Source organism: Tauraco erythrolophus, chromosome 6 (assembly GCF_009769465.1).
Source record: "Tauraco erythrolophus isolate bTauEry1 chromosome 6, bTauEry1.pri, whole genome shotgun sequence".
NCBI lineage: Eukaryota > Metazoa > Chordata > Aves > Musophagiformes > Musophagidae > Tauraco > Tauraco erythrolophus.
The window spans coordinates 16,815,240-16,840,502 of record NC_141470.1 but is presented as its reverse complement, the minus strand read 5'-3'; the positions used below and the strand labels follow the sequence as shown (position 1 = coordinate 16,840,502).

The 25,263-nt window shown below is 40.5% G+C and overlaps 1 protein-coding gene across 2 annotated transcripts; it reads right to left on the bottom strand.

The window, feature by feature from the left end:
- Positions 1-1,264: 1,264 nt before the first annotated feature.
- On the bottom strand, positions 1,265-25,263 carry CTTN (cortactin). 2 transcript variants are annotated; one of them, XM_009978327.2, is made up of 16 exons: positions 25,180-25,263; positions 24,700-24,773; positions 23,212-23,341; positions 19,798-19,908; positions 19,064-19,118; positions 18,423-18,533; positions 17,449-17,559; positions 16,734-16,844; positions 15,352-15,462; positions 13,539-13,594; positions 12,356-12,425; positions 11,657-11,805; positions 3,183-3,272; positions 2,900-3,089; positions 1,997-2,068; positions 1,265-1,401 (listed from the first exon to the last, which is right to left on the bottom strand). In XM_009978327.2, the coding sequence occupies exons 1-16, from the start codon at positions 25,261-25,263 to the stop codon at positions 1,265-1,267; spliced, it is 1,662 nt and encodes a 553-aa protein (XP_009976629.2). The 2 variants fall into 2 exon arrangements, with proteins under 2 accessions (XP_009976629.2, XP_086469559.1); XM_086613433.1 differs by lacking the exon at positions 17,449-17,559.

The following is a 25,263-nucleotide window of genomic DNA, read 5'->3' as shown; positions in this document are numbered from 1 at the left end:
TTCCTGTTTTGATCAGAAGGTGGAAACAGACAGTACATACACTGAACATGTGCACTATTAGATGCAACTTGCTATCTTTGGTAGGGACCCTAAATCTGCAGTGAAGTCAGCTTTCTAGAGCAACAAGAATTTCAGTTTTGGCAAAGAAGAGGCTTAATTTTGTTGTTTAGTAGAATGTTACTGGCAGTTTCTGTTGAACACATACAAAGTATAGTTGTCTCTTGTGAGGTTTAAAAATGGAGATTGTTTATATGGGCTTCAAATCTAATTACTTGTATTAACATTCCTTGACTCAAATATGGTTTTGTAAAATGTCATTACTGCACAGCAGGTCATTCCTTGTATGAACAAAGGATGTATTGCACACAGAACACAACTGCAATTCCATCTGGCCCTTTTTTTTTCTCCCATTTAAAGCAGTAAGACTATTCCCACAGGTAGTCACATGGAGTTGGATGCCTTTAAACAAGTAGGAATCTCACTGAGTGACTCGACACTTGCATAATAACTTTTCCAAGTTTTCCTGGGAAAGAAGAGGGTGACACAAAAACAAAAGTAAAGAAATTCAGACAGTCAGTGCTAGTGTTTGCAGCCCTCCTCTGGGACAACATGAGCAGGAGGAGCAGGGCAGCAGGGGAAAAAAAAAAAAAAATCAATGCAAGAGCCAAGGAACTTCACTTTAAGAGAGAAGGAAAAAGTAACCAGACTGTTTCCTTTATAACATTAATATTCCATAAATATTGGACAGTATTTGATTAACTGCCATTAACTGCAACTTTCAAGCATTCTCTTTGCTTTTTCACATACTATCTAGAAAAGAAAAAAATATGCACCTCCCCACTCCTGCTTAGTGGAATTGCAAATAATCTGCATAGCCATGACCTTCTTAGCTGAAAACATTTAGTGGAAGACTAACTAGACTTAAACACTAAGTAAATCTGCTCACTTATGAGTAACACATGCAATATTACGACAGACAGCTAATTGTCCTCGAAAAGGCTTTTTATGACAATTGCTAATTTGGCAGAGAAGAAACGTTTCCAAATGCATGAAAATCGTTTTAAGAGCCTTAGTGAAGAACATAGTAGTTACAATATATTAGCGATTTCTGTGGCATAAACATTTTAAAAAGCATCAGCAAAGTATTAAATATAAAAGCAATATGTATATACCCCTCCATCCTCAGAAAAGCATCATGATTTGTAGTGTATTAAGTCAGATTTATTGACTGGGGAATTAAGGCATAACCAGTAGACAATAGTCTTTATTGTCTCAGCTCCACGTAATTCGCAGGGAACAACCCGTATCGGCCTTTGCAGACACCCCTCCACCAGCCGTCATCGATCATTTCTATGTTTGTGATGATGTCATCTGGGTCAAAGGAAATCTCGTCATCACCCGCTGGAGAGAGAGTTGGAGAGGCTCAGTATTTGCACAGGAGCAGTCCATGCTACAATCACATCTATCAACCCACCATCGCCAAAAATAACACAGACACCCATCACTTTCCTCTCTCCCATCAGCGTGTTTGAAACAGGGCACTGGGCAAGGACAATCTGGAAAGACAGATGCTTTCTCATCCTCTGGGGTGATGAGGTAGCTTGTTCTTTCTTACTGCGTTTTGGGGGCGTTTCTGATGTAAAACAACAATTGCAACCTAACACACTGAGAACCACTTTACTTTCCAGATCTCTCCTCAGAATTAACCAGTCAAGATTTTAAACATATGTCAAGGGTTTAACAAGAGTGTCAACAGTTGGTTAAAAAAAGATTTTGAAAACTTCCACCATTTCCAGAAACAGTGGCTAGCAGTTTTCAAAAGTGTCTGTCCTGGTTTTGGCTATGCTATTGCTAAATCACTATATTCCTAATTCTTCATATCTTCATTTCATATGTTACTATACGAGACCACAAGACGAAAGGCAAAGGAAAAACCCAGACTTTTCTGTACAGAACAGTTTTCAAAGACAAGGTTAAAAACAAGAGCTTTACTTACCAGCTTGATAATCATAAAGGGCTATGGCTGTAATTCCAAGTTCATTTTCATACTCGTCATAAGCATTTTCTTCTAGAGACAGAAGAGAAATTAAAGCATGAAGCATAGTACCTATCACCCTGAGTTCTTTTCTACAGTGCTCCTCCTTTAATTCTACTTCCAACCCACACAGGAAGTAGGGAACAACTTATGCAGGTTTTTAGCAGTGCGGGTGTACCTTTTGAAATTGATTTTTTTTTCCCTAAATCACACACAAATTAAAGTCTGAAAAGAAGTGTCCACAAGTAGGCACTTAATACAGTATGAAATAAAACCAATCAAAAGCCTTATGACACCTTTGTAAAACACGACAGAACAAATGAGCCCAAGATCAGTGTGTAAGAGACTATTCAATACTTTGTTAAGGGTGCATGTTGGGGGGAAAATGAAGGGGCCTGTTTAAAATTTCCACGTTTTCATACCACAGCAAGCAGTTTCATTCTTCACCCCTCATTTAGTAACCACCAGAGACGAGGTCCAAGAACTGTAGACAGAATTTTTTGCTCGGTAGGTCAGCACTGCCTCAACACACATTTAATCCCCGTATCTGTGTTTTCTGTTCAAGCTGAGCTGCATTACACAGGGTGGAAATGGTTGCCCCTAAGTTTCTTTCTGAACTGACACTCTAGAGAGCACTGTAATAATTCCAACATCATCTCACAAAAGGTAAGTAATTTCAACCTTGCTCTAGTCATATCTTGACTTCCTAATTAAAGTTTATTGGTGGAGAAACTAAAAAGTCTCATCAGGTTAAGACTTTAGAAAACTAGGACAGTGTGCTATCAGCGCAACTATTCATTAAGTCGTTGCCCAAGGAAATAATCTTTCTCTTAAAGGGTTTCATATCAGAAACAAACACTCTACCTGCTTGGTAATGGTCTCCTGCCCCTGCCACTTCATACACAGTCTCTGGTTCATATTCTGCCTCTCGCTGGCTCACTGCTTCTTGGTAGTCCGACTCTGCAGCTTTGTAGCCAGATTCCGGCTCACGCGCAGGTGAATACGCTGTGCTGGAATTCTTGTAGGCAGACTCTGCTTCATAGGAAACTGCATCCTGCAGAAATACAGGTGAGGTTTGTCAGGGTTTTATAAATAGGTTCCTACACTTAGGATCAAAAACCAGGTATGGAAAGTGATGCTAACAAACCTCGTAGACTGGACTTGAGGGTGCCTTCTGCTCAGCTGGCTGCGTGGTAGGAGATGGCGGTGGAGTTTGTTTTTTGGCTTTAGCTTGTTCCTAAATTGAAGAGAAAGAAAAGCTTCAGCGCAGTTTAGTCACTGATGTCATGGCACTGAACAAGAAACAACCCTCCAATAAGACAGATAAACCAGCATATTCTCCAATGAACTGATGCGAGCAGGGAGCAGAAGAGGACTGGACTCATGGATCATTAGACCTCCCTGAAGGTTTAGATTCACTGTGCAGTAAAGCCTCAGAAATACAGCAAAGCAGAAGAGAAAAAAAGCAAAAAAGCAAAAACTGCACAGTATGTATGCATACATGTGTTTAAAAACAGAGTACCCAATGTTCTTTGGCATGTTTCCATAGGAGCTGCAGGGTTTCTGTGTTCAATATATTCATCCTGTTCATTAGCTGGCTGGGCCTCACGTCTCGTTTTAGCATAAGTTTCGAGAACCTGAAGCCTGCATGTTCTAATTATACAAACGATATATTATCTTTGATGAGAAATGATCCTGCAAGCTCTTGCAGGTCTGCAAAACACCTGTCAAGACAAGAGACTGAATAGCTCAGACAAAATTAAGTCCTGTATACTGACAATAAGAGGATTCGAATGTTCAGCAGAGGGGTAGAAATAAAAGCAGCGTTGCTATTGTATTCTGCAACACAAAGAACGTGGATCTGATTCAAGTGTTCTGACACTCAAGCACTTCACACTGTGCCATCCCACCTGTGAATCAGAGGGCAAATCCACAATCACCATTAGAAAGCCATTCATTAGGAAGCCAGGATACTGTAGTGCAAGAAATACTACGTTGCTTGCATGACTTAAAAAAAAAAGGACTGTAAGCTAGCTATTTCATTTTGCTTCTCTTTACCACAGGCAAAAAGGAAATGGTGCATCTAGGGCCAAACTTTCTTCTTTGTTGTAAAAAAGGAGAGAGAATACATGTTATGGGAGATTGTGCACTTCAATTGTTTCAGTTGTTTAGGTCCATCAAGCCATAACTCCCCAAAGGATCCTCAGGAGAAACTGTAGTCCAGAGATGAAGTAATAGGACAAAAAAAATTCTTCCTTTCCTTTTTTTGTCACAGCTCAGAAAAAATACATCTAACAAAGGATGCAAAGCGTGTCTTGAGAATAGAGTCAGCTTTGAAGACAATTCAAAGCTTAGTGCTGTGCTTTCTGGAAAAATCTGTCCTGATGTGAACAGTCCTCCCCCACTCTTAACTCTTGTGCTACAGATAAAAAAGCATCAGCAAAGTGTTTATTAGAAGTCAAATCTAAGTTTGGGGACAAATTAAGTAGTATCAATCCATTAACAATGTCAAACATGGCAACAGTTTGAGTAATTTGTCCTACGAAATGGGTTTCTGCAATCCAGACTACAGTTTAGGATAGCCACAACATAATTGCCATTAAATATTTAAATTGCATGATCCCATCTCAGGCTGGGTTTCTTCCACACTGAAACACTCCATGTGAAAGAGCATCCTGCACTGTTCTCTAAGGTAGCAGAGGCTAAATCAGGGGGCACCCGTCGATTCAAACCAGTAGTTAAAGAGCTCCCTGAACACCATTTGACTATGTGACATATGTGAAAAGCAAAACAGAAAAAAAAAAAACCCACCACGATTACCAGTAAACAGCATTCTTGAAGGAATGTGGCCCATATGTACATTCCCATTGTGGGAGTACGTATGCCCACGTACTTTCTTAAAGTAAGAGAACTTTCTGTCTGAGCAAGGAAGTTCACTTAAAGAAATAAAGTTCACGTAAGTCAAAGTTCGTCCCCACCCTTTACAGTATCTGTAGACGGTGTGTTTACATCCCTCCCCTTTTCATGCTCAGCTTGTGAGCAAGGGGCAGTGCAGCCAGTGCCCTTTCAGCTTCCCCTTAACCTCGTCCTCCCTCCCTCAGTGTCTGCAGAATCACACAATTAGCCATGGAGATGTTCAGTCTGGAAGAACATTAATCATCTGGTTACGGTGAAATTTAAATATCAGCTTTTGGGAAAAAAAGAAAAAACTTCAAATGTGTCCAGGCAACAGAATCTTTGATGAAGCACAAGAAAAAACAAGTATAATGGCTTGAATTTAGCCCACACTTACAGCAAAGATAACAGTAGGGAAAGAAAGTCATTTTTGAGACAGAAAGGGGGGAAGAAAAGGAAAAAAAGTTAAAAAAAAAAGACCTAACAGTTCAGTGACTCACGAGAACCTGTGTTACTACATTTAAACTCTTCTGGAGAACTGTTTCCTCAGCAGGAGGAAACCTCAATGAAAAGTTGAAATGGGTAACAAAAGCCTAAATTCACCACCCTCCATCCACAGATCTTACTTATGAGCATACCATCACCCAAAGTGAATGGCAAGAGAACTAATGGAGAAGCTGAACTTCTTCCCCCACTCAGCCCAGACTACAAACCCATGCAATAGAAGGGAATACTACACAGAAAGCCTGACTACTTCAGCAAGATACATATGATCATCAGTCATCTCCTCCTCACTGGTTAAAAAAATGGCTCCAACTGGGTCAGAATGGGAATAGTCTAATGAAGAGACAACCAGCATCTGTAGCATGAAGTTAATTGTTTCAAGATTGAGATGAGCAAGACAGACAAACAGTTACACAGGTCAGACTGAGAGAACTGAAGAAGTCACTGAAAGGCAAAGAAGCTGCAGTACCAAAACGCACAGGCCACGCTGGGACACGGAAAGCCAACAGGATGATGTCCTGCCTTACCCTAACCACAGCACTCGGCAGCAGAGGTACCTGGAGAAAGGCATGCACCAGTCCGCTTGGCCAAGCTCAGGGTCGTACCCAAGACCAAGCCCGGACACAAATCTTCTCTGAAAAAGAAGCATTAATACTTTCTGTATCAGCTGTGCAAACTTTCAAAAAAATTCACACAGGCATCAGAAGTAGATTTCCCACTTCTCACTGAGGACTGTGAGACAACTCATCTATCAGAGCTGAAGGACTGACACGGGTGACACGTGCCCTATCGCTCAGGACAACTGCTACCTCGAGGGAAAAGAGGATCTCTCCTAAACTGTATTATACTGTCATCACTCATAAGCAAAGCAGGAAAGCTCCATCCTCCAAATAGACCAGATCTCCAGAGCACTGGCACATAGCTGCTGCTCCTTGTGAAAATGTAACGGTGGTGCAAGGAAATCACAAGGTCTTTAGAATATACTGATAGCCCTACTTGTCAAGGCAGAGGGAACACAAAGGGCATGCCTCTGGAGGCACGGCTGCCGCCACAAGAAATACCTTTTTGCATCTTGAGAAACGTCAACCTGCTTGTAAGTAAAGGTGCAGAGCAAAAAAAACCATACATAAAGTACAGAAAAGACCAGCATGAGGTATCAGAGTTGCCACACGCCCCAGGAGAGAGACACTTTCATGAGGTAGTTGCCCAAGAGGTGAAGCAACGAGTTAAGGATTAAATATCCCGGGATCCTGGAACAAGAGAACTCTTACCATCTGGGAGCTGGTAATTGCTCTGTGATAACGACTCAAGTTTTTTACTTCAGAACATTCGCTTTCAGACCCAGGCATTTCAAGGATGGACCTGTTTACAGGGACTGGTCTTTTGGAGAATCCCCTAGAAACAACCTAATCAAAGTAAGGAAGTAACAGTCCTCGGCTGCGGAGTGTTGCCTAGCAAGAACCATCAGCATCTTGAAGATGACCTAAGAAGCTTCAGACAGGCTAACTACGAAGTCCTAAAACCACCAGACACCTTGTCTGAGAATGAAGCAGAAGCAGTGATGATGGAATGGAGTTACTGTCAGTGAAAATACACACCTCAGAAAAAAAATGAAAGAGCAAGACGGATGCTAAGGAAGTCCATTTTCCTTTGGGAGTGATACTTCTTAGCAATTCTTAGCAGTAACTGGAAGCAAGACTGTCCAAAGTGATCTCATGGGTGCAGAATGGCCTTATTAACAACACATTTGTGATATCGATCAACCTGTATCATGGTTCTTCCTTATTTGAAGAACTGTGAAAGTATCTACTAAATTAAATCCTGCAAAGATAACAACGCTGCTTGCTGTAAGTCACAAGTCCTAACGCTATCCAGAACCAATGTGCTGAGTGAGGAAAACAAGTGCCAAGAAAAGGGAGATCTCGGGAGATCTCCTGAAGAAGGAGTGAAGCTGCACTTTCAAGAGCAACACACACCTCACGGTTGTCTCCAGGTTGTGTTCAAAAAAAGTACCCATTCCCATTCTTTGTCATCCCATGGAACAGAACCCAGAGCTGAGGGATTACAGCTTTTTGACTAGAGTTGCAGCATTGGTGGCAAGGACAAGGACTGAGATGAGGAGTGAAAAATCACTTTGTTAGGGAAACAGCTAGGTGCTAGACCTAGACACTTGATGCATAAGCTTAAACACACTGAAACATGCTGGGAACAGTGGACAGTAGCTCAGCAGCAGAGGCAGCCTGGCAATAGCTAGAGGAGCTATGCGGCTACCAGCTGAACGATACACCCGAAGAAGGTGGTGACACATGCTGACAGCATTTTGCTCTAACTGAGCAAGTGCTGAGGCATTTAACTTTTCTCATCTGAAGAGCTCCCAGAGCAACTGTACAGACTGAATGTATTTCAGCTTCACCACTCTGAGGGGAGGGAACCAAGTGACTCTCCTCAAGGTAAATGTTCAGCCTTTCTCTGCGTGGCTCAGTGCTGGAGGCTGGTGCCAATGCTGAGAATAACACAGAGCAGTCCAAATTGACTAACACTCAGATTGGCACCTTGGAGCAGGCTCGCTGACCTTATCAAAAAGTAAAGACTGAATTCTCAACTTCGGCTCTTTATCTCTTTATCTTCCAGCTTTAATAGAATAGCAGATGCTATGTTAAAAGTGTAACATGTTTTTCTCCTGGACAGTAAAGAAACCCAAATAAGTGGGTGGGAGAAGACATTAAAAGTCCACAAGGATGAAAGGCGACATTAGAAGAAATCATTGATACACAAAGATGAACTCCCATTCATCTTCTGATACATGCATGCAGTGAACATATGCTCACACTGTACATCTTAAAGCCATAAGGCAAAAGAGGTGATAAGCTGAAAGAAAAAAGAGGAAAAAGAAAAAAAAAGCAGCAATCACTTTAGATGGAGAGACTTGATTTATCCTATAAAGCTAGAATTTCCCAGATTTCAAATACAACTCAAAAGGAAGTTAGCAGTTTTCAGAAGTCAAACTATACACAAGCCACGCAGTTTCAGCACAGCAAAACTCCAGAGCTATTTCAGAAGCAGTGCTGCCCTGCACACCTGTGAGCTGAGACACCGAACCATTCAACTGCGCAGGGGAACTGATTTGGGTTAATTTGTTGTTTTCTCTGTTAGGGCTAATTTTCCACTTTTGTGTGATTATACAAATGCTTTGCTGGCATAAGGAATAAGGTGTCTCAAGAATGCTGCCATTAGCAGCCACGCTGGTTTAGGTTAGCTTAGTTAACATGAAGTAACGTGCAATTTCGCTGCAGTGTATTTTTCTTACTTTAGGAAGATTGGAGCTAGGTTGTTGTAAGCCTACCATGCACTTAGTTTTTCATACTTGTAAAACAAAATATTGACACCAAGTCTAAATTTGTGATGAATTACACCATACTAATGGAATGGGATGAACACCTCACCCCGACATCCTGTAGCAGCATCCCACTAAAGGGAAGCATCTACCACATCTGAGAAACCATCTGTCAGTCTTTCCTGGATTCCAGATGTCTCACAGAAGATGGTGAGACAAGTTCATATGCAAGATTTATCAGTGGGGTCTGCAGCTGATGGCATACATTGGTTCTAACAATGAAAGATACTTTTGGTGGAAAATAAAAATAAAAGAGGAGAAATAGAGAGAGAAGAAAGAAGGAAACAGGAAAACTCCCTCTCATTCAGCCAGGAAGAGCAGTGATGAGGGTCCCAGACAAGCATTCTCTTCTGGGAGGGTCTCTTCAGCATAGCAAGTGGCAATGATGAAGATGATGAGGATGACTGTTTTTCCTGTGCATCTCCTTGAGTACTAGTACATCAGGACCTGCTCAATCTCCCTACTGGCTATTTTTGCTTGAGACACTACTAGCACTAGCTGGAGCACACGATATTTCAGCATCAGTGTTGCATACTGATTGGCTGTTAAGTCTCAGCACACGTGTATGGCTAAGTAGCATTTATTCAGATTTTAAAACACTACTATCTTTTTGTGTCCTATGTTTAGTCTTCTCTAACATAAATGAAAAAATCTGAAAAAAGTGAAAGAGAAGGGGAAAAGAGGGACTATTCTTACACCAGCATCAATTGCTTCCCACTCCCTGCCATAGTATCAGCATTTACAAGCATGAGGCCATGAAATCAGAATAACAGCGTGAGACCACAAGGGAAACTGCCACAGAGGCTCTGGACAAACACTGCTACAGCAGCTTGCACGAAAGCTTACACAGCTGCAGCAGCAGGCCCTCAGGATTACTGACGATGAAGCATCTCAGGAATTGTGAAACGAGGCAAATCAACATGACATGAAGGACAAGTTACTATTAATGCACTAGTCCTTCCATCTCAGCAGCAGAGTTTCACCAAATATGCAAATTCTATAAAGCAGATAGGATGTAGTTTCTGACTAAACATTTCCTGGAATTATTTTGCTTATGAATAACACAAAAAATCACGAAGCTTTTAACCATGCCAATGCTAAACTAATTTTCTTAATTCACAAACAAAGATTTAGTTAACATTTGGAAGATTATTTCCCCTAATCTCACTGGCATGTGCTATACCAATGCGTGATACCGCCTCCATTTTCCACAATACTGATTCCAAAAAATCAGCATCGCCCACTATCACCATGGTATTGAACTTCTTGAACAAGCATTCATATAGGGCCTTTTGGAGACCACATGTGTCTCCCCCTTACGAGCCCCTCCGTGCCTGAGGAAATACGGTACTACCAAAAGGCAGAAGTAGAGTAGGAAAAGGTCAGACTGCAGAAATTAGTGCTCAAGACTAGCATACGTATTCTGAGATAGGCTAAATTAAAAAAAAAAAATATATACACACTATTTAAGGGTTACCCTATCACCCTATCTGTTGTCTGATATACATATGGTGCATGTTGAAGATGGCTGGAGTCGCAAACAGGTAAAGCAGAGGTACAAACACAGGCAAACACGCAAAAAGCTTTAAAGCTTTAAACAAAGGGAATTTCACACAGTCTCCCACGGCATCCTCACAGCTAAACTGAGGAAGTGTGGTCTGGATGATCAGATAGTGAGGTGGATTGTGAACTGGCTGAAGGATAGAAGCCAGAGAGTAGTGGTCAATGGGACAGAGTCCAGTTGGAGGCCTGTATCCAGTGGAGTCCCTCAAGGGTCGGTACTGGGACCTGTATTGTTCAACATATTCATCAATGATTAGGATGAGGGAATAGAGTGCATGGTCAGCAAGTTTGCTGATGACACTAAACTGGGAGGAGTGGCTGACACACCTGAAGGCTGTGCTGCCATTCAGAGACACCTGGACAGGCTGGAGAGTTGGGTGGGGAGAAATTCAATGAAATACAACAAGGGTAAGTGTAGAGTCTTGCATTTGGCTAAGAACAACCCCATGTACCAGTACAAGTTGGGGACTGAACTGTTGGGGAACAGTACAGAGGAAAGGGACCTGGGCGTCCTGGTGGACAGCAGGATGACCATGAGCCAGCAATGTGCCCTTGTGGCCAAGAAGGCCAATGGCATCCTGGGGTGTATTAGAAGGGGTGTGGTTAGTAGGTCGAGAGAGGTTCTCCTCCCCCTCTACTCTGCCCTGGTGAGGCCGCATCTGGAATATTGTGTCCAGTTCTGGGCCCCTCAGTTCAAGAAGGACAAGAAACTGCTTGAGAGAGTCCAGTACAGGGCCACAAAGATGATTAACGGTGTGGAGCATCTCCCTTATAAGAAAAGGCTGAGGGAGTTGGGTCTCTTTAGCTTAGAGAAGAGGAGACTGAGGGGGGACCTCATTAATGTTTATAAATATGTAAAGGGAGACTGTCATGAGGATGGAGCCAGGCTCTTCTCACTGGCATCCAATGACAGGACAAGGGGAAATGGATATATGCTGGAACATAGGAGGTTCCACTTAAACATGAGGAAGAACTTCTTCCCAGTAAGGGTAACAGAACACTGGAACAGGCTGCCCAGAGAGGTTGTGGAGCCTCCTTCTCTGGAGATGTTCAAAACCCACCTGGACGCGTTCTTGTGCGATCTGATCTAGGTGGTCCTGATCAGGCAGGGGGATTGGACTAGATGATCCTTTGAGGTCCCTTCCAATCCCTAACATTCTGTGATTCTGTGTGAATTATCTTTTCTTAGAAGATTCTCTTTTCTCGTAACATTGCATTGAAACACATCAGATGCTCTGCTCAAATGAGATTTGAATGTTACTGACCTCCAGTTTCCTTCGAGCTTCCTCCTGTTCTTGTTTCTCCCTGGCCATTCTTTGTGCTCTCTCAGCTTCTGCCTTCCTTCGGTCTTCCTGCTCTTTTTCCTTGGCTAAGTTTTCAAAGTTAGCTCGGATACTGCTTGTTTTATTAGCAACTGTAATATTAAAAAAAAATTAAAGTCAAATGCTGTTGTTTAAGATTCTCTATAAAGGTAGCCTGGAATGAGTCTCTGGTACAAATTTCTGCTAGGATTGAATATGTTTCTGCTTTTCTGCTCTCTAAGCTCCACCCATTCAGGAAAGTCCTTCTCTCTCTCCTTCTCCCTATCCTCTTCCAAACTCACGTTTCTCTTACATAAAAAACCTCTGCAAAACTTCTTCCTCCTCTCCTTCATAGTGCAGCCTCCACCACTCCGCACCTCTACTCAGTCTATTCTCCACTCTGACACTTTTTATTCTCCCTTCCTCAACTCTGATGACCCTCAAGGGGAAAAAAAAAAACCAACAACAAACAGAACACAAAAACCAACAAACCAAAACAACCTCTAAAGGGAGGAGGCAGAGAGTAGCCGAGATTGCTAGAGACCTGCAAATACAGCCGTTCTCTCTAGATGATCCTTACGCAGCACTACGACATCAACAGTGACATCCTGGGCTTTGGAAAACTATCACCTCCAAAGAAAGGATTCAGGGCCAATGCCTTACCAGCTTCTATTGGCTTGGTCTTCTGGTAAGTTGATGCTGGTTTCTCAATATCTTCAAAAGTCGCTGCATTCTATCAATTAGGAGAAAAAGAGTACATTTTAAACCCACAGATTTATGAGGACATTCAGACAGCTTTAATCTATGATGTTTGATTGTGATTGCCCCTATGGCTTTTTTCCAGAACACCAAAACAAAATCAGGAAGAAACAAAACTTGACAAATGGAATAATTCTTTCTGTAAGTCAAACTATGTAAGAATTCATCTTCAGGGGCAGGTTTGAATACAAAAAATTCAAACTAATACTAATTAAAAAAAACGTGTTTTATGAACAGATGACTCCTCAGAACTAAAAATGAGGCAATGTCCAAAACATTTATTGTGTAGCTGTTGGTACACAAATGTTCTCATTCACATTATGCAGGATTTCTACCAAGGTAAAAGCATCCAGTTCCCTTAAAGAAGCAGATACTGTTAAAACCGGGGGAGCATTTTGAGAACAGTATTCAAAATACGAGGCGTTTTTTAAATGAATGGTCTTGAGTCCTGCCTGAAGCCACAAGTAAAAAAATCCTACAGATTTTCAAACTCCACTACTTTCTCACTCCTAAATATCCTACATAAAGCTGAAAGTAAATTTATTCAGTAGATCAATCTCAGTGAGGACTTTTTCATCTTCTAGCTTTTTAAAACGGAGAGGCAGAAAGGGAGTATCAGCTGCTCTATCTTTCACTTTACAGAATACTAAAACAAATTCTCTAAAGAGGAAATCCCTGATAATCAAAGTGGGCAAAGTCAGTAGATATCAGACATCTATTTTAAGCAGTTCACTAAAAGGACATCCTCAAAACGTAAGGCATTAGCTAGTTGTTAGAAGACATGACTGAAATTGTGGAATTAATGGATTTTCTCATTCTTTTGTATAAATTTTGCTATTCTTTCATTTCCATGCTTTGGTTTTCCCTACTTAAACACACATGTACTACACATAAGTATAGACATACATGCGTCAACTGGCATCAGCTCTGTGCGTATAAACTTGCTATTCAAAGATTTAGAAAGCACAGAACTCTACTGTTAGACTAGAGAAGCATCCAGAAACAAAGAGCTGAACACTACAGATCTAACCAGACTATTTTGTATCCTTACAGACTATTTAAGTCATGGCTCTTTTACGCAACTTACCTTATCCATCCGATCTTTCTGTACACCATACTTCCCACCAAATCCTTTCGAATAATCTAAAAGCAGGATAAAAAGGTTAGAATAGGGAGTTTGTTGTCCCTCCCGTCTTTCTGCCAAATGCAAACAGCCATTTCAAACGTAAGTAGCCATTTCAGCTGCATGCAGAGATACAGTCACAGCCGCCAAAGAAAATGCAACTTGGTTTTTGATGCAGAAAGGATACATAACCGCAAGAGCCTTCAGGTACACCAGCAGATGACAGATTGTGGGCCACATGCATTCTTTGAGTACACATTAAGCTGAGGACTGCTCAGGTATCAAGCAAAGAATAAGGGATGAGCCCTTCTAATGCATCACTTCTGTAACACAGCCTTTCGCAGCACCAATTCTGAGCCCTCTGCAGTAATCATATAACCTAAGCCATTTTGCTTTGCTCAAAGGAGCGGTATCCAGTCTTCGGTGACCACAGAGGTGTTTTTTTCTCTTTAACTTGGTACATTCTATGAATGGCAGGAAAATATAACAAATTTCTCATTCCAGTGGATTTGGTCGTGATACTCAACTGATGAAGACTGACGTCATTGGTACTAACTCCTACTCTACATATGGAAAAGGGCAATTCCACAGGACAGCACGAGCCTGCAACAGCTCACCACCACAGAAATGGGGTGGCCATGCCATTTCGTACCACCTCGGAGCTGCACACTCTTACTCTCACCTGATGCTGACTCTAGCACTTGTTAGACTCCACAATCAGTTTAACTCACTAGTAGCATTAACAAGAAAAACGACAAACAAACCCTAACAAGAGTAGCTTTCTGCTCTTTCTAGTGAATTGTTGTCAGATTCAGATAAATGTCTGACAAGCACCAGAGCCAGTGCAACAGAAGCAGTAAGAGCGTGTGGCTGGAAAAACACCTTTCTCTGGTGGCAACGAGCTGCAGGAACGTGTCCTTAGACTCTGTAGATGGACAGGCTCTCCTATATGTCCCTGGAATGCAATTACAATTAGTCCTTCTCTCAGCCCCAAAACCACTTGAGTCCCCTAGCCAGCTATTTTAGTGTTTGTACTTGGGCTCTGCTAAGGCACATCTGACACTCTAAAGGCTTGAATTTGTGTCAGTGTAGCACAAAAAAAATATTGACTATCAGAATGAACAACCTCATTTTCTTCAGCTTTGTATGTATTTTCAGCCAGAATAAATATACTACACTTACATTTTCCTGATCCAGACTTCTCACTTTAAGATAACGGAAAACCAGGAATTCATGGTTTGTACCCCAACTATTTCATAATGAATAAAGAGAGCATTATAACAGTATTTGCTCACCCAAGAACCACAAACATTCCCTTCTCCTTGTTTTAAAGACTACAATCATTTTAAAATGATCTTGCCATAACTCATTGCTTGTTAAAGGTTACACACATGGTCTTTATCTGAATATTTTTCCACCGATTTGTCCAGGCAAAACTTCACATTTAGACTCTAAAACTGGTAAGAACAACGTCGTTAACATCATACTAATAATACTAGACATACTAGTGTCGTTATTATCACACTGTATGTATTTACTATTAACTAAATGCATAATGTTGTAGAGCTGGTAACTAAACATTGGATACTTGTTTCCTGAATACAGGCTTGCTTTATGTAACATTTTAAGAATAAAATGGAAGAACATTGCTAGGTCATGTAGAATAGAAGCGCAAGAAAGTGTCTGCACATTACTAGCATCGATCTACTCAGACAACTATTTAAGACTGTGTGAGAAGTGGCTGCACTGTTAAGAAAGTAACAAGTGAAAACGGTGCCTTGTTGAGATTCATGCTTGGCTAGTTTCTCCTTGTAATCAAACCCCACAGCAGATGGGTCCTGCCTTTCTGTCTGTACACCAAATTTCCCTCCGAAACCACTCTTATAGTCTGAAAAAGCCACATGTAATAAATTAAAATGAAAGGAGGAAAATAAAAAAGTTTAGTCAGAGACATTCAAAATAATTTTTGCAGTGTTTCTCAATTACCAATAATTCTGGACGGTGAAAAAAAAATCTCAATACACTTTTGTACAAGTAAATTCAAAAGAATTTTCCACTTGAGATTAGGAAGAGGTCAACATGATTTATCAGACATAAGAACACCATTCTGAAGTCACAGAAAAAAGCACTTCTCAACATTTTTCATACTGCATGATGCACTTGCATTTGATCAACATTACGAACACAAACACACATGTAGTATATTCACTAAAACGAAACATCATACAAAAGGGTACAAGAGAATAAAACAAGCTTCCTTCAATAGCGTGGTTAACATTTGTGCACTAACATTTGTACATTACAGATCGGACTTTTAAAGAGGTGTTAAGATAGAATCCACGGAGACTATGCTCCAAATATTCCTACCCAGCATTGTTTAAAGTAAGAAGCAATATTCCTGCTACTGCACAACTTGAGGGAAAAAAGCTCTCAGCTAAGAACTACGGCCACTGCTGCCTTAGAACCACCATTTTACAATATGGTATAAAATGAGGGCACAAAAAAAAAAAAAAAAAAAAGGGCTTCGGGTAATCTTCTCGCAACAAATCTCCTAGAGCATCCAACAGAACAATATTCTGAGGTTTAGTTTTAATTTCTTTAATTATTTTTTTAAATAAATTATTAATTTCATTTAAGTTAAGAGTGGGCCAGGCAGAGGACTGGGGAACATTCGTTATTTTGCAGCTTTGCTGCTGGGTAACACTATTTAATAGGAATAGGTGCCTCACAGCCAATGAGAAAGGACAGCGTTAGATATTAGATGTCCTCTGCATGAAAACAGGAGTATACATAACAGAAACCAGGAAAGGGAGATCATTTGTGGAAAGTACAAAGAAATTGCTAATTTGTGGTTTGCACAACTCAACTGAAAAAGGCAAAAATGATCTAAGCTACCTGCAGACTCATAAAGCTTCTCCAGTGAGAACGTATCACTAAGTCTGAACTTTCAGGGACTCAGTATCAGATGTGTTAAACCTGCGCTGCAGACACGAGTACCACCAATATACAGCCACCGTTCAAACACAAAAGAAGGAGATATATGTCAGCTACTGTAAGGCGGTGGCCAACAATACCAGGGGAGGAGGGTTCACACAGGGAAGAGAAAAGTCAAAATGAGGGAAGTCGGAAAGACTGGCAAAGAATTGTGAACTGATATACCTTTCTGGGATTCATGCAGCTGCACTTTCTCCTGGTGATCCCAGCCAAGTGCACATTTGTCTTGTCTGTCTGTCTGCACTCCAAACTTGCCTCCAAACCCCTTTACGTAATCTGTATGCAGGAAATTTCAGAAAACATTATTGCAGTTTATGACTGTAAACAGTATTTTAAAAAAAAAAGTAACATGTTATAAGATAAGCTGCCCTGTCATTAATGATACTTTCATTCTTTCCCCCCCTTGCTACACTATCCCAACAGAGAGGAAGGATACCCGTTCAGTAACTCTAGGATCACAATACAAGGAAGCACCACAAATCCAGTGAAGATTACAGCATGCAGACTCAATAATATTCTGAGCTCTGAAGCATCTGATGCACTTTCTGCCTAAAGTCATATAACACACACACACATATATATGAAATGTAGATATATAAACAATCAAGGACTTGATATTGCCTCTGAATACCATAGATCTGTGCAATTACACGTTTATTTCAATAACGTCCATATGGACACAAGGTCCCTTGGAAATCAGGTTGTGAAACTCAGAGATGATTTATAATGCCTTCTTTTTCATTTAAAGGAAACAAAAATCTGCATGCACAAAGGGCAAACATACATTTATCACCAAAAAAAAACCCAAACAAAACATTTTTCCCCAGGTTTAAAAGACTGATAGACTTGAACTAGTATTTTTAAATAAGATAATAAAAACCTTTCTGTGATTCATGTTTTTCCGTTTTGCCTTGATATTCAAAGCCAACAGCACTTTTGTCCACTTTGTCCTTGTCAACACCATATTTACCACCAAAGCCCTTGGAATAATCTAGAGATAAGAATGAAGACTTTTGTTTGTAAGTGTTCAATAACAAAATATTACCTTGAAAAATTGTGATAATCAGATCTGCTACGTTACATTACATATTAAAAGAAACACTGTCATCCCCGGTTAATCTTGATTCCAGACACTAAAGTCATAAATTCTTCAGAATACATTCTCTCAGGACAGAAGATAGAATAGCATCTTATGTAGTTTAACTCCTGGGCGATATCAGTAACTCTGCTACTTGACTCTTTGATAAAATTCTTAAGATACAGCAAAGTGAATTTCGAAAACCACGTCAGCAACAGCCTGGATGCTTTTAAACAAACTCCCCCTTCTTCTCTTTAGCATTTTTAGCGTACAAACATTTCTTTGAGATAAACAGAAAACAGATGGCAAAGATATCGAAAGCTTTTGACAAAGTGGTCGATTTTTGATCAGATATGCCTGGAAACTTGATTAGCAACACAGTATTAATTCTAAAGACTAACTAACTCTGATAAATTTTTTAATCTACAAACAGCTGATTCTTTTAGAAACGCTTCTCTGTTGTGGTTAAACTGCTTACAGTCTCAAGTACTTTAATCTACAGCTTTTCAAAAGAAGTTGCAAAAAACCTCCAGACAAACCTATATGCCCTGCTTCCAAAGTATGACATTTGGATCATCACTTAGAAACCTAAAACATGGGTTTTGACTGTTTTTTTTTCAGAAGTCAAAGTTTTCAACAACATAAATTTCATTCAGTGTTAACTTTCAGCAGGTTAGGAGTGCAACAGATGCAAAATATGAGTATTTTACAACACTACCTATCATGAATGCCTACTATATCAGAGCACAAATCCACCAACACGTGTGCCTACTCACCCTTTTGTGACTCGTGTTTCTCAGTTTTACCCTGGTAATCAAACCCCACTGCACTCTTGTCCACTCTGTCAGCCTGCACTCCGTATTTTCCACCAAAACCACTTGAGTAGTCTGCATTGAGAGTAATGCACAATAAAAATAAAAAGAAGCAGCTTTTAATGGAAACATCATATCCTAGCAATTGAGGGGGAAAAAAAAGTTATTTCAGAACTGAAATACTACTCTTTAGCGCATAAAATTAAGATTAACTTTAAACATAGAAAATAAGATGGGCAACAGTCCTATAGTTTATGATGACTCCTCTTAAATCCACTCCATATTTCCAATAGGGTGCAATATAGCAAAGAACAATTCCTAATCTTTCTAAAACGTCCTTGAACCTCGCTTCTAAAAGAAAAGTAAGACTCATGATGTCTTGTCTTAATGCTTCCTCGTCTTAAAACCTCATCAACTCATGAAATTGCTTTGAAATTCATTTTTCCATCATCTCTTCCACCCAAATCCCTCATTATTTGATTCATTGAGAACGTCACGTGGAGGCCTCATTAAACAAGGTCTTTTACAAAACGTAAAAGAATAGAGATGTATTCTATTATTTATAAAAACCACATGTCTACAGAGGCAGCCATCTCACAACTTACCTTTTTGGGAGGCATGCTTCTCAGTTTTCCCCTGATATTCAAACCCAACAGCTGACTGGAAGAGAAATAAAATTGCGTATGTGACAAAGAGTTAGATATTAGTAGAAAAACTGCATGTACTTCAGTAGACAAACAGCATCGAAAAGTTCCTGTTTTTTCCATACTGCTCTGGCCTTCTTGATCCGGACCGTAAATACCTACTTAACTTACGGGACAAATTTATTTACATGATAATTTAGTGCATGTATTCATGGCAAGAGTTTTTGTCATCCCTTGCCAAAGCAAATTGTTCTAGCAACATATTCTAGTCTTGCCAGCTTCAGCAATACAGTACAACAGGAATTCAGCATTTCCATGCAAGGGCTGTCTTGGAACAGAACGTCAGTTATCCTGCCCAGCAGCTCATGTTGCAATACAGGACAGATCATCTCCAAATCTCTACTTCTGATTTTATCCTCATCAAAGAACACAGCCTAGCTAAAAGGCATATTTTAACATCTCCTTTCAGTGTTCTTTTCAACTCATCTCAATTTCCCATAAGGGCTTTTTTCTGTTCTGCTTTAAACAGAATTTTATCTTCACAACAGTCAGTGTTAGTCTACCACTAAATTTCAAATACAGCAGAAAGAGCAGACCACACCAGCATTCTAAGGTATTGCCATTTTTCAGCTGTACACACAAAATGAGAAACTCAACTACTGTGAGCAGCTGCAGTACAAGATGAAATCACTTACCTGGTCCACTCTATCAGTTTGCACTCCAAACTTGCCACCAAACCCTTTCACCGAATCCACTTGGGAGCAATGCTTAGAAAGTTTGGATTGATATTCATGTCCAACAGCTGACTAAAAGAAATTGGAAAGTTCAGAAACAGACAGCAGTTCTCCACAGTTCCGTATCTAAGAGAAAACACTGCACCAAGTAACTTGAGGATAAGCTTCTTTACAAACACGCATCACTGCCACTCTTCCTGTTGAAACAAAATTCCCTGGAAATTGCTGCTCACTTGGGAAGTCTTTACAAGACTGTTGCCATGCTGCCAACATAGCCTAGGCAAGGGAAGTGCCAAGAAAGAGTCTGACAGCAATGACTGTATTTTACGAAGACTGTTTTATGCTCTGGATTTTTACTTCGAAAGCACAGGAATGAAAACAAGAAAGATACAGGTGGGATCCTGATGGTGTTCATGCAGAATTTCAAATAAGAATTAGCTCCAGATAAAAACCACAGCTTTGTATTTTGACACACAGCTACAGATCTGTTTTTGCTGATATTAGATTGCAACCAAATACAACTACAGCTAGGTTTTCCATATACATTCTCCTATGGACGCACCTGATCTTCTGCATAAATCAAAATCACACATCTCTTCTCTATACTTTCTCCTCACTTGCAAAATGCCATCGCAACATGAAGCGGTGCATCCACATGAAGGCCAAGCTCTCGGTGCTAAAGGCACCTCAGCCCCGAAGTCTCCCATTTGAGCCTGCACCGGGAACTTGAGCTGAACGCAGCAAGCAGTTACATCGCGCTGCCACTGGCTTCAGGCAAGATGTAAGTGTATGGAATTACGCACCTGAAAGTATATCCAGACAGTGTTTGCTAGTGTTACACTCATCTGGTGCTAGGACACCCTTCTAGATCCTGGAATTGATGCTAGAGCCTAGCACCTTGATGGGTGCTACGTAACATAGCCAAACAATGTTTTTTTTCTTGTGCAGTGCCAAAACTAAGTGCTGGCCAGAGCAACTTCCAATTTGCTGCTCTAACATTTGGGTCTGTTGCTCAAAACGCATACGATTCCTGCCAGAGGCAGAAAAAGACCTTATAACGGGCTGCACGCAGCCGTGTCCAGATTGAGAGGCTGCACCCTGTGACAAGCACCTCTCCTGACTCAAACACCACCACCTGCAACACCACAGGCCCCAGCACTGGCACCGGGCAGTTGGCACCTGCGCCTACAGCACAGCACCCTCCAATCAGCTACCCAAGCTCTGACCTTTGAGGCATGAGAAAGTGCTTATCTCATGCCAGTATCACACACCTGGACCAAGGTGAATTGATTTGAGGATGCAAGGTGTCTAGAAACCGTACGTAACTGGCTTTTACAGTATTTGCCTTTTGTCTTTTTTTAACACAGGTGTTGGGGAGGAACATTCCCAGCACTTAGGAAAGCAAAATATTACCGCACATAATGGCTGAAGTAATTGCCAGGTAACAGAACAAGGATGTCAATAATAGGACGCCACCTTAACACAGAAACGACATAAAAGCTCCTTTCTTTTCCTGACTGAAACAGTCATACTTTTGTTCATTTTGCACGTGTTCTGTAGTAGAGTAACTGCTACATGTGACAGAAAAGGCTCCCACCTCCTTTTCTTCTTCCCGTTACCTATTACCTTTGAGGAAGACGTGAAGCTCCTCAAATCCTAGTTTTTATGTGGTTTTACATGATCCCTCTTTTGTCGTATCGATTGAGGCAGGTAACGTTTAAGTGTGTTGTTTTCTTTATGTGGTACTAGAACTCTCTGCATTTCATCAAATACCAAGCATTACAGCATACCCTGTTTTAGAAAATAACTTAGAAAAAGATTTTTCTTGGAAATCTGTATTTCTGAGTAAACTGCCCTCGTAATTCCTCAGCACAATAATCTGCTACATTTTAAATCAGTTATGGAGGTCTGGCATGTAGAACGATGTAACTGTTCAATTTAAGTCAGCATTAAGGTTTTGTCCTAAATGCGGCAAAAACCTGTGCCATCAACAACACTGCAGTAACACTCATTTACTTCAGGTGAGTCAAGCCTTAATACTTGCTCACTTGCACAGAGCCACAGATATCTGTGAAGGAGAGATATCAATGAGCAGGTTTCAGAACTATAGTTATAAGAAAGAAAGGTTTATTAAAAAAATAAATTATGAACGTCTCCTGCCACCAGTATCACTCAAATGGGGTTGACCATCATGTTTTTCCTGATGATCAATTCTGGCCTACAGGAAACAGTACTCACTTCTGTTTCTTCCTTTTTTCCCATGGACACAGGTGAGGGATAAACTGCTGACACTAGAGAGCTATGCAGCTGCAGAACAGGCCTAATGTTTGAATCTCCTCAGCCATTTCTTTCCCAGATTCAGAGGTTAGGTTAGCATATTTCATAGGCCCACTAGGAATTAGAATTATACAGGAATTTACTCTGGAATACGCAAATTTGTCAAAAATTTAAGGCTGCCAAATTATTAGAAACTCAGAAAGTAAATAAAGTAAGAAAAAAAAAATCATTCAGCAAACAGTTTGTCTCTTATTTTAACAGCATACATGAAAAAAACTAGCCTGAAGTTGATATGCCTGTCTAATTATCACAATAGAATTGCCTTCAGAATTATCATTTCATTTGTTAATAGAGCATAACTTAAACAGTCACCAAGTCCTTACGTAAAACATTACCATCTGACTGAAGTACAATGATTTTTTAAATACTTGGATTACTTGTCACTATTTGCAGTTTACCACTGTTTAAGAGAGCTGCTCTCTAATTTAAAAGAAGCAGCACACTATTTTCTTCTTCTTTGGCAACATCTATACACACAGAAGAGCTGGCACAGCATCGAAATAAAAAAAATACTGGATTTATTCCTGCATTAAGTACTTCGTTAATTTAGAAATATACATTTAGGAATGTGCATCTTGACGCCAGGGGAATACATTCAGGATATAAGCTCGCAGACTTGCTCTAAAGACAGAGCAAGTATCAAACAAAAACATGTGGGGCCACTGCACATCCCAGAACTTCTCATCATTCACAGATTCCTAATTTGCCACCTGAAATACTTGTTCCTGATGCTTCAAGTGCTTTAGTTCAGTTCTCTCTGAAAGAGCATCTTGATTTAATTAGGCAACAGAGCACAATGGCCTGACAGATTTGGGTAGTTGTGGCTACAAGTGTCCTTGTTAGAGCACCATAGGAGTGATGCTTCTGCCATCAAAATGAGCCACCACTGTATATAGCTTATGCCATGATCTGACCTTCTACGTCTCCATACCTTCTCTCTCACCTTCAACACGCCTAACTTGCACATGTAGTTGTACTGGCCACAGGCAAGGCAAGGAAATGCTTTTAACATCATCCCAGGGGAGCATTCATACATACTTTATCCATGCGATCTTGTTCGACGCCAAATTTCCCTCCATAGCCATGGGAAGCTTTTGGTCCTGTTTCAAGCTCCTTCTCTTTGAGGTTCTGGTGTTCTTGGAATACATTCTCTCTCAGTTGATGAATACTTTAAAGACAGATAATTAAGCAGCAAGTTTTGCTAAGAAAGTTTCAGAAGGTAACTTCAAAAAGATGCAAAATAAACAGTAAGATAATAAAAATATCATCTTAATTAAAAGTTTGACAACTTGTATTTTTCAAGTCCTTCCCATTTTTTCAGTGCACAAAGCACTCCATCATATTCTGAGAAACAGAACTTACTTCACTGCAAAACACTGCCTAAAAACCCCCAAAACAGCATTGGTTTTAAGACTAACGTGGAAGGGTATTTTGCTGTTTGAACAATCAATTACTCAGACTTTCTATGTGCCTGAAACATATTTTCTTCTCATGTCTTATTTTCTTTCCAATGCTTTTTATTTAGATGGCAACTTTTCAGAATAGGGATCATCTCTTATCATATGGTCCCTATGGTAACGGGACTTTAACAAAACATTTTGGATACAATCATAACGCAAAATAAAGATGTAAAGAGACATGCCCTTCCTCTTCCCCAAGTGTTCACGTGCAATATGCAGGAATTGAACTTACGGTAGCGCAGGCTACGCACAGGAAGGACAAACCAAGATGGTAACGTGTACCTTAAAACACTTCCCACCCGAGTTTAAAGCTTCCTCAGGCATAATTCAGCCAGCAGACATCCCCGCTGCGCTCCAAATAGGGCAGAATACAACTGAGCCCTGAGGTAAGCCACACAGTTCAGTCTCTCTCCGTTTGCAACACTGATGACATTTATTCTTAGCTTTATACTGCAAGGGTTGATGCCCCAGAAACATACAAGCAAAACCAAAAGAACCATCACAATCACAGATTTCCTAAAACTGCTTTAAAGTTAAGTCTTAGACACTTTTCGTAATGAGATTCAAAAGGTGGATCACTTCTGTCTCACACAGCCCTTTGTGATGCATTCATTTACTTTTCTGCCAGAAGGCTCAATTTGTTTCTTTGCCAGAATTTCTATGAGTTTGGTAGCAGTTTTCTAAATAAAGCCTAAGAATTAAGGGACCAAACGTATCCTTTAAGTACCAAACTGGAGCTGCTCAGATCACCCAATACGAACTTCTCCCCTGAGCAGTATTGTCTCTTGCACCAAAACAGAACAAAGAAACTTTCCAGACACAGAGAGGCAGGAAAAGAAACATCTCCAGTTACAAAGAAAGATTTAAGCGTCTCTACACCATAGTTTTGATCTCAGTTTCAGATCTGAAGATGCTGATGTATTTGAAAGACCAGCAATCTGGCAAATAATCAATCTTCTACAGAGACTCTTGTTTTAATTATGAAGATAGAAGTAACTGAGAACATGAGTTGATTAAATTGCCTGGGATTGTGACTATTAATAAATTTTAAAAAGAGCTGCTTTACTTGATGTGCTCTTGATGGCCGGATCCTTTCACAGTTTTAGCTCCCCAGCGCTGTTCTTTCTCACTCACATCATTCTGTGAAGGACACACATAAAAATAGTTTAAAATCAAAGACATTACTACTTATCTGCACTTTAGAGTTCATAGCAAAAGCCTTCAGCAGTCGGTGAGATCAGAAGAGTTGGAAAAGAATTTGACACCACCTTGACTTTTCTGCTGTGAGCCCTGTGCTTTGCCCACCGCTGAAAAGCAGGGGGCACAAATTCAGCCCCAAGAAGCTGCTGCTTTTTGACACAGTACCCAGCCAAGACAAAGTAGTTTAGTTAATCACTCACAGGCACAAAACCCTAATTCTCCCTCCTTCCAGGAACACGTTCCCATCAGTTTATTTTCCCAAGACATAGCCCCCGCCCTGAAGAATTACTCTTTAATGCATTACGTAACACGCTTCTGCCAAACCAGTGATATTCAAAAGCCATACCACAAAATCAGGATCTGTCTCCCAGTCATCGGCTCCGTCATCCTGATTAACGGAAATGGTGTGGCCTGCAGTAGCCTTCCACAT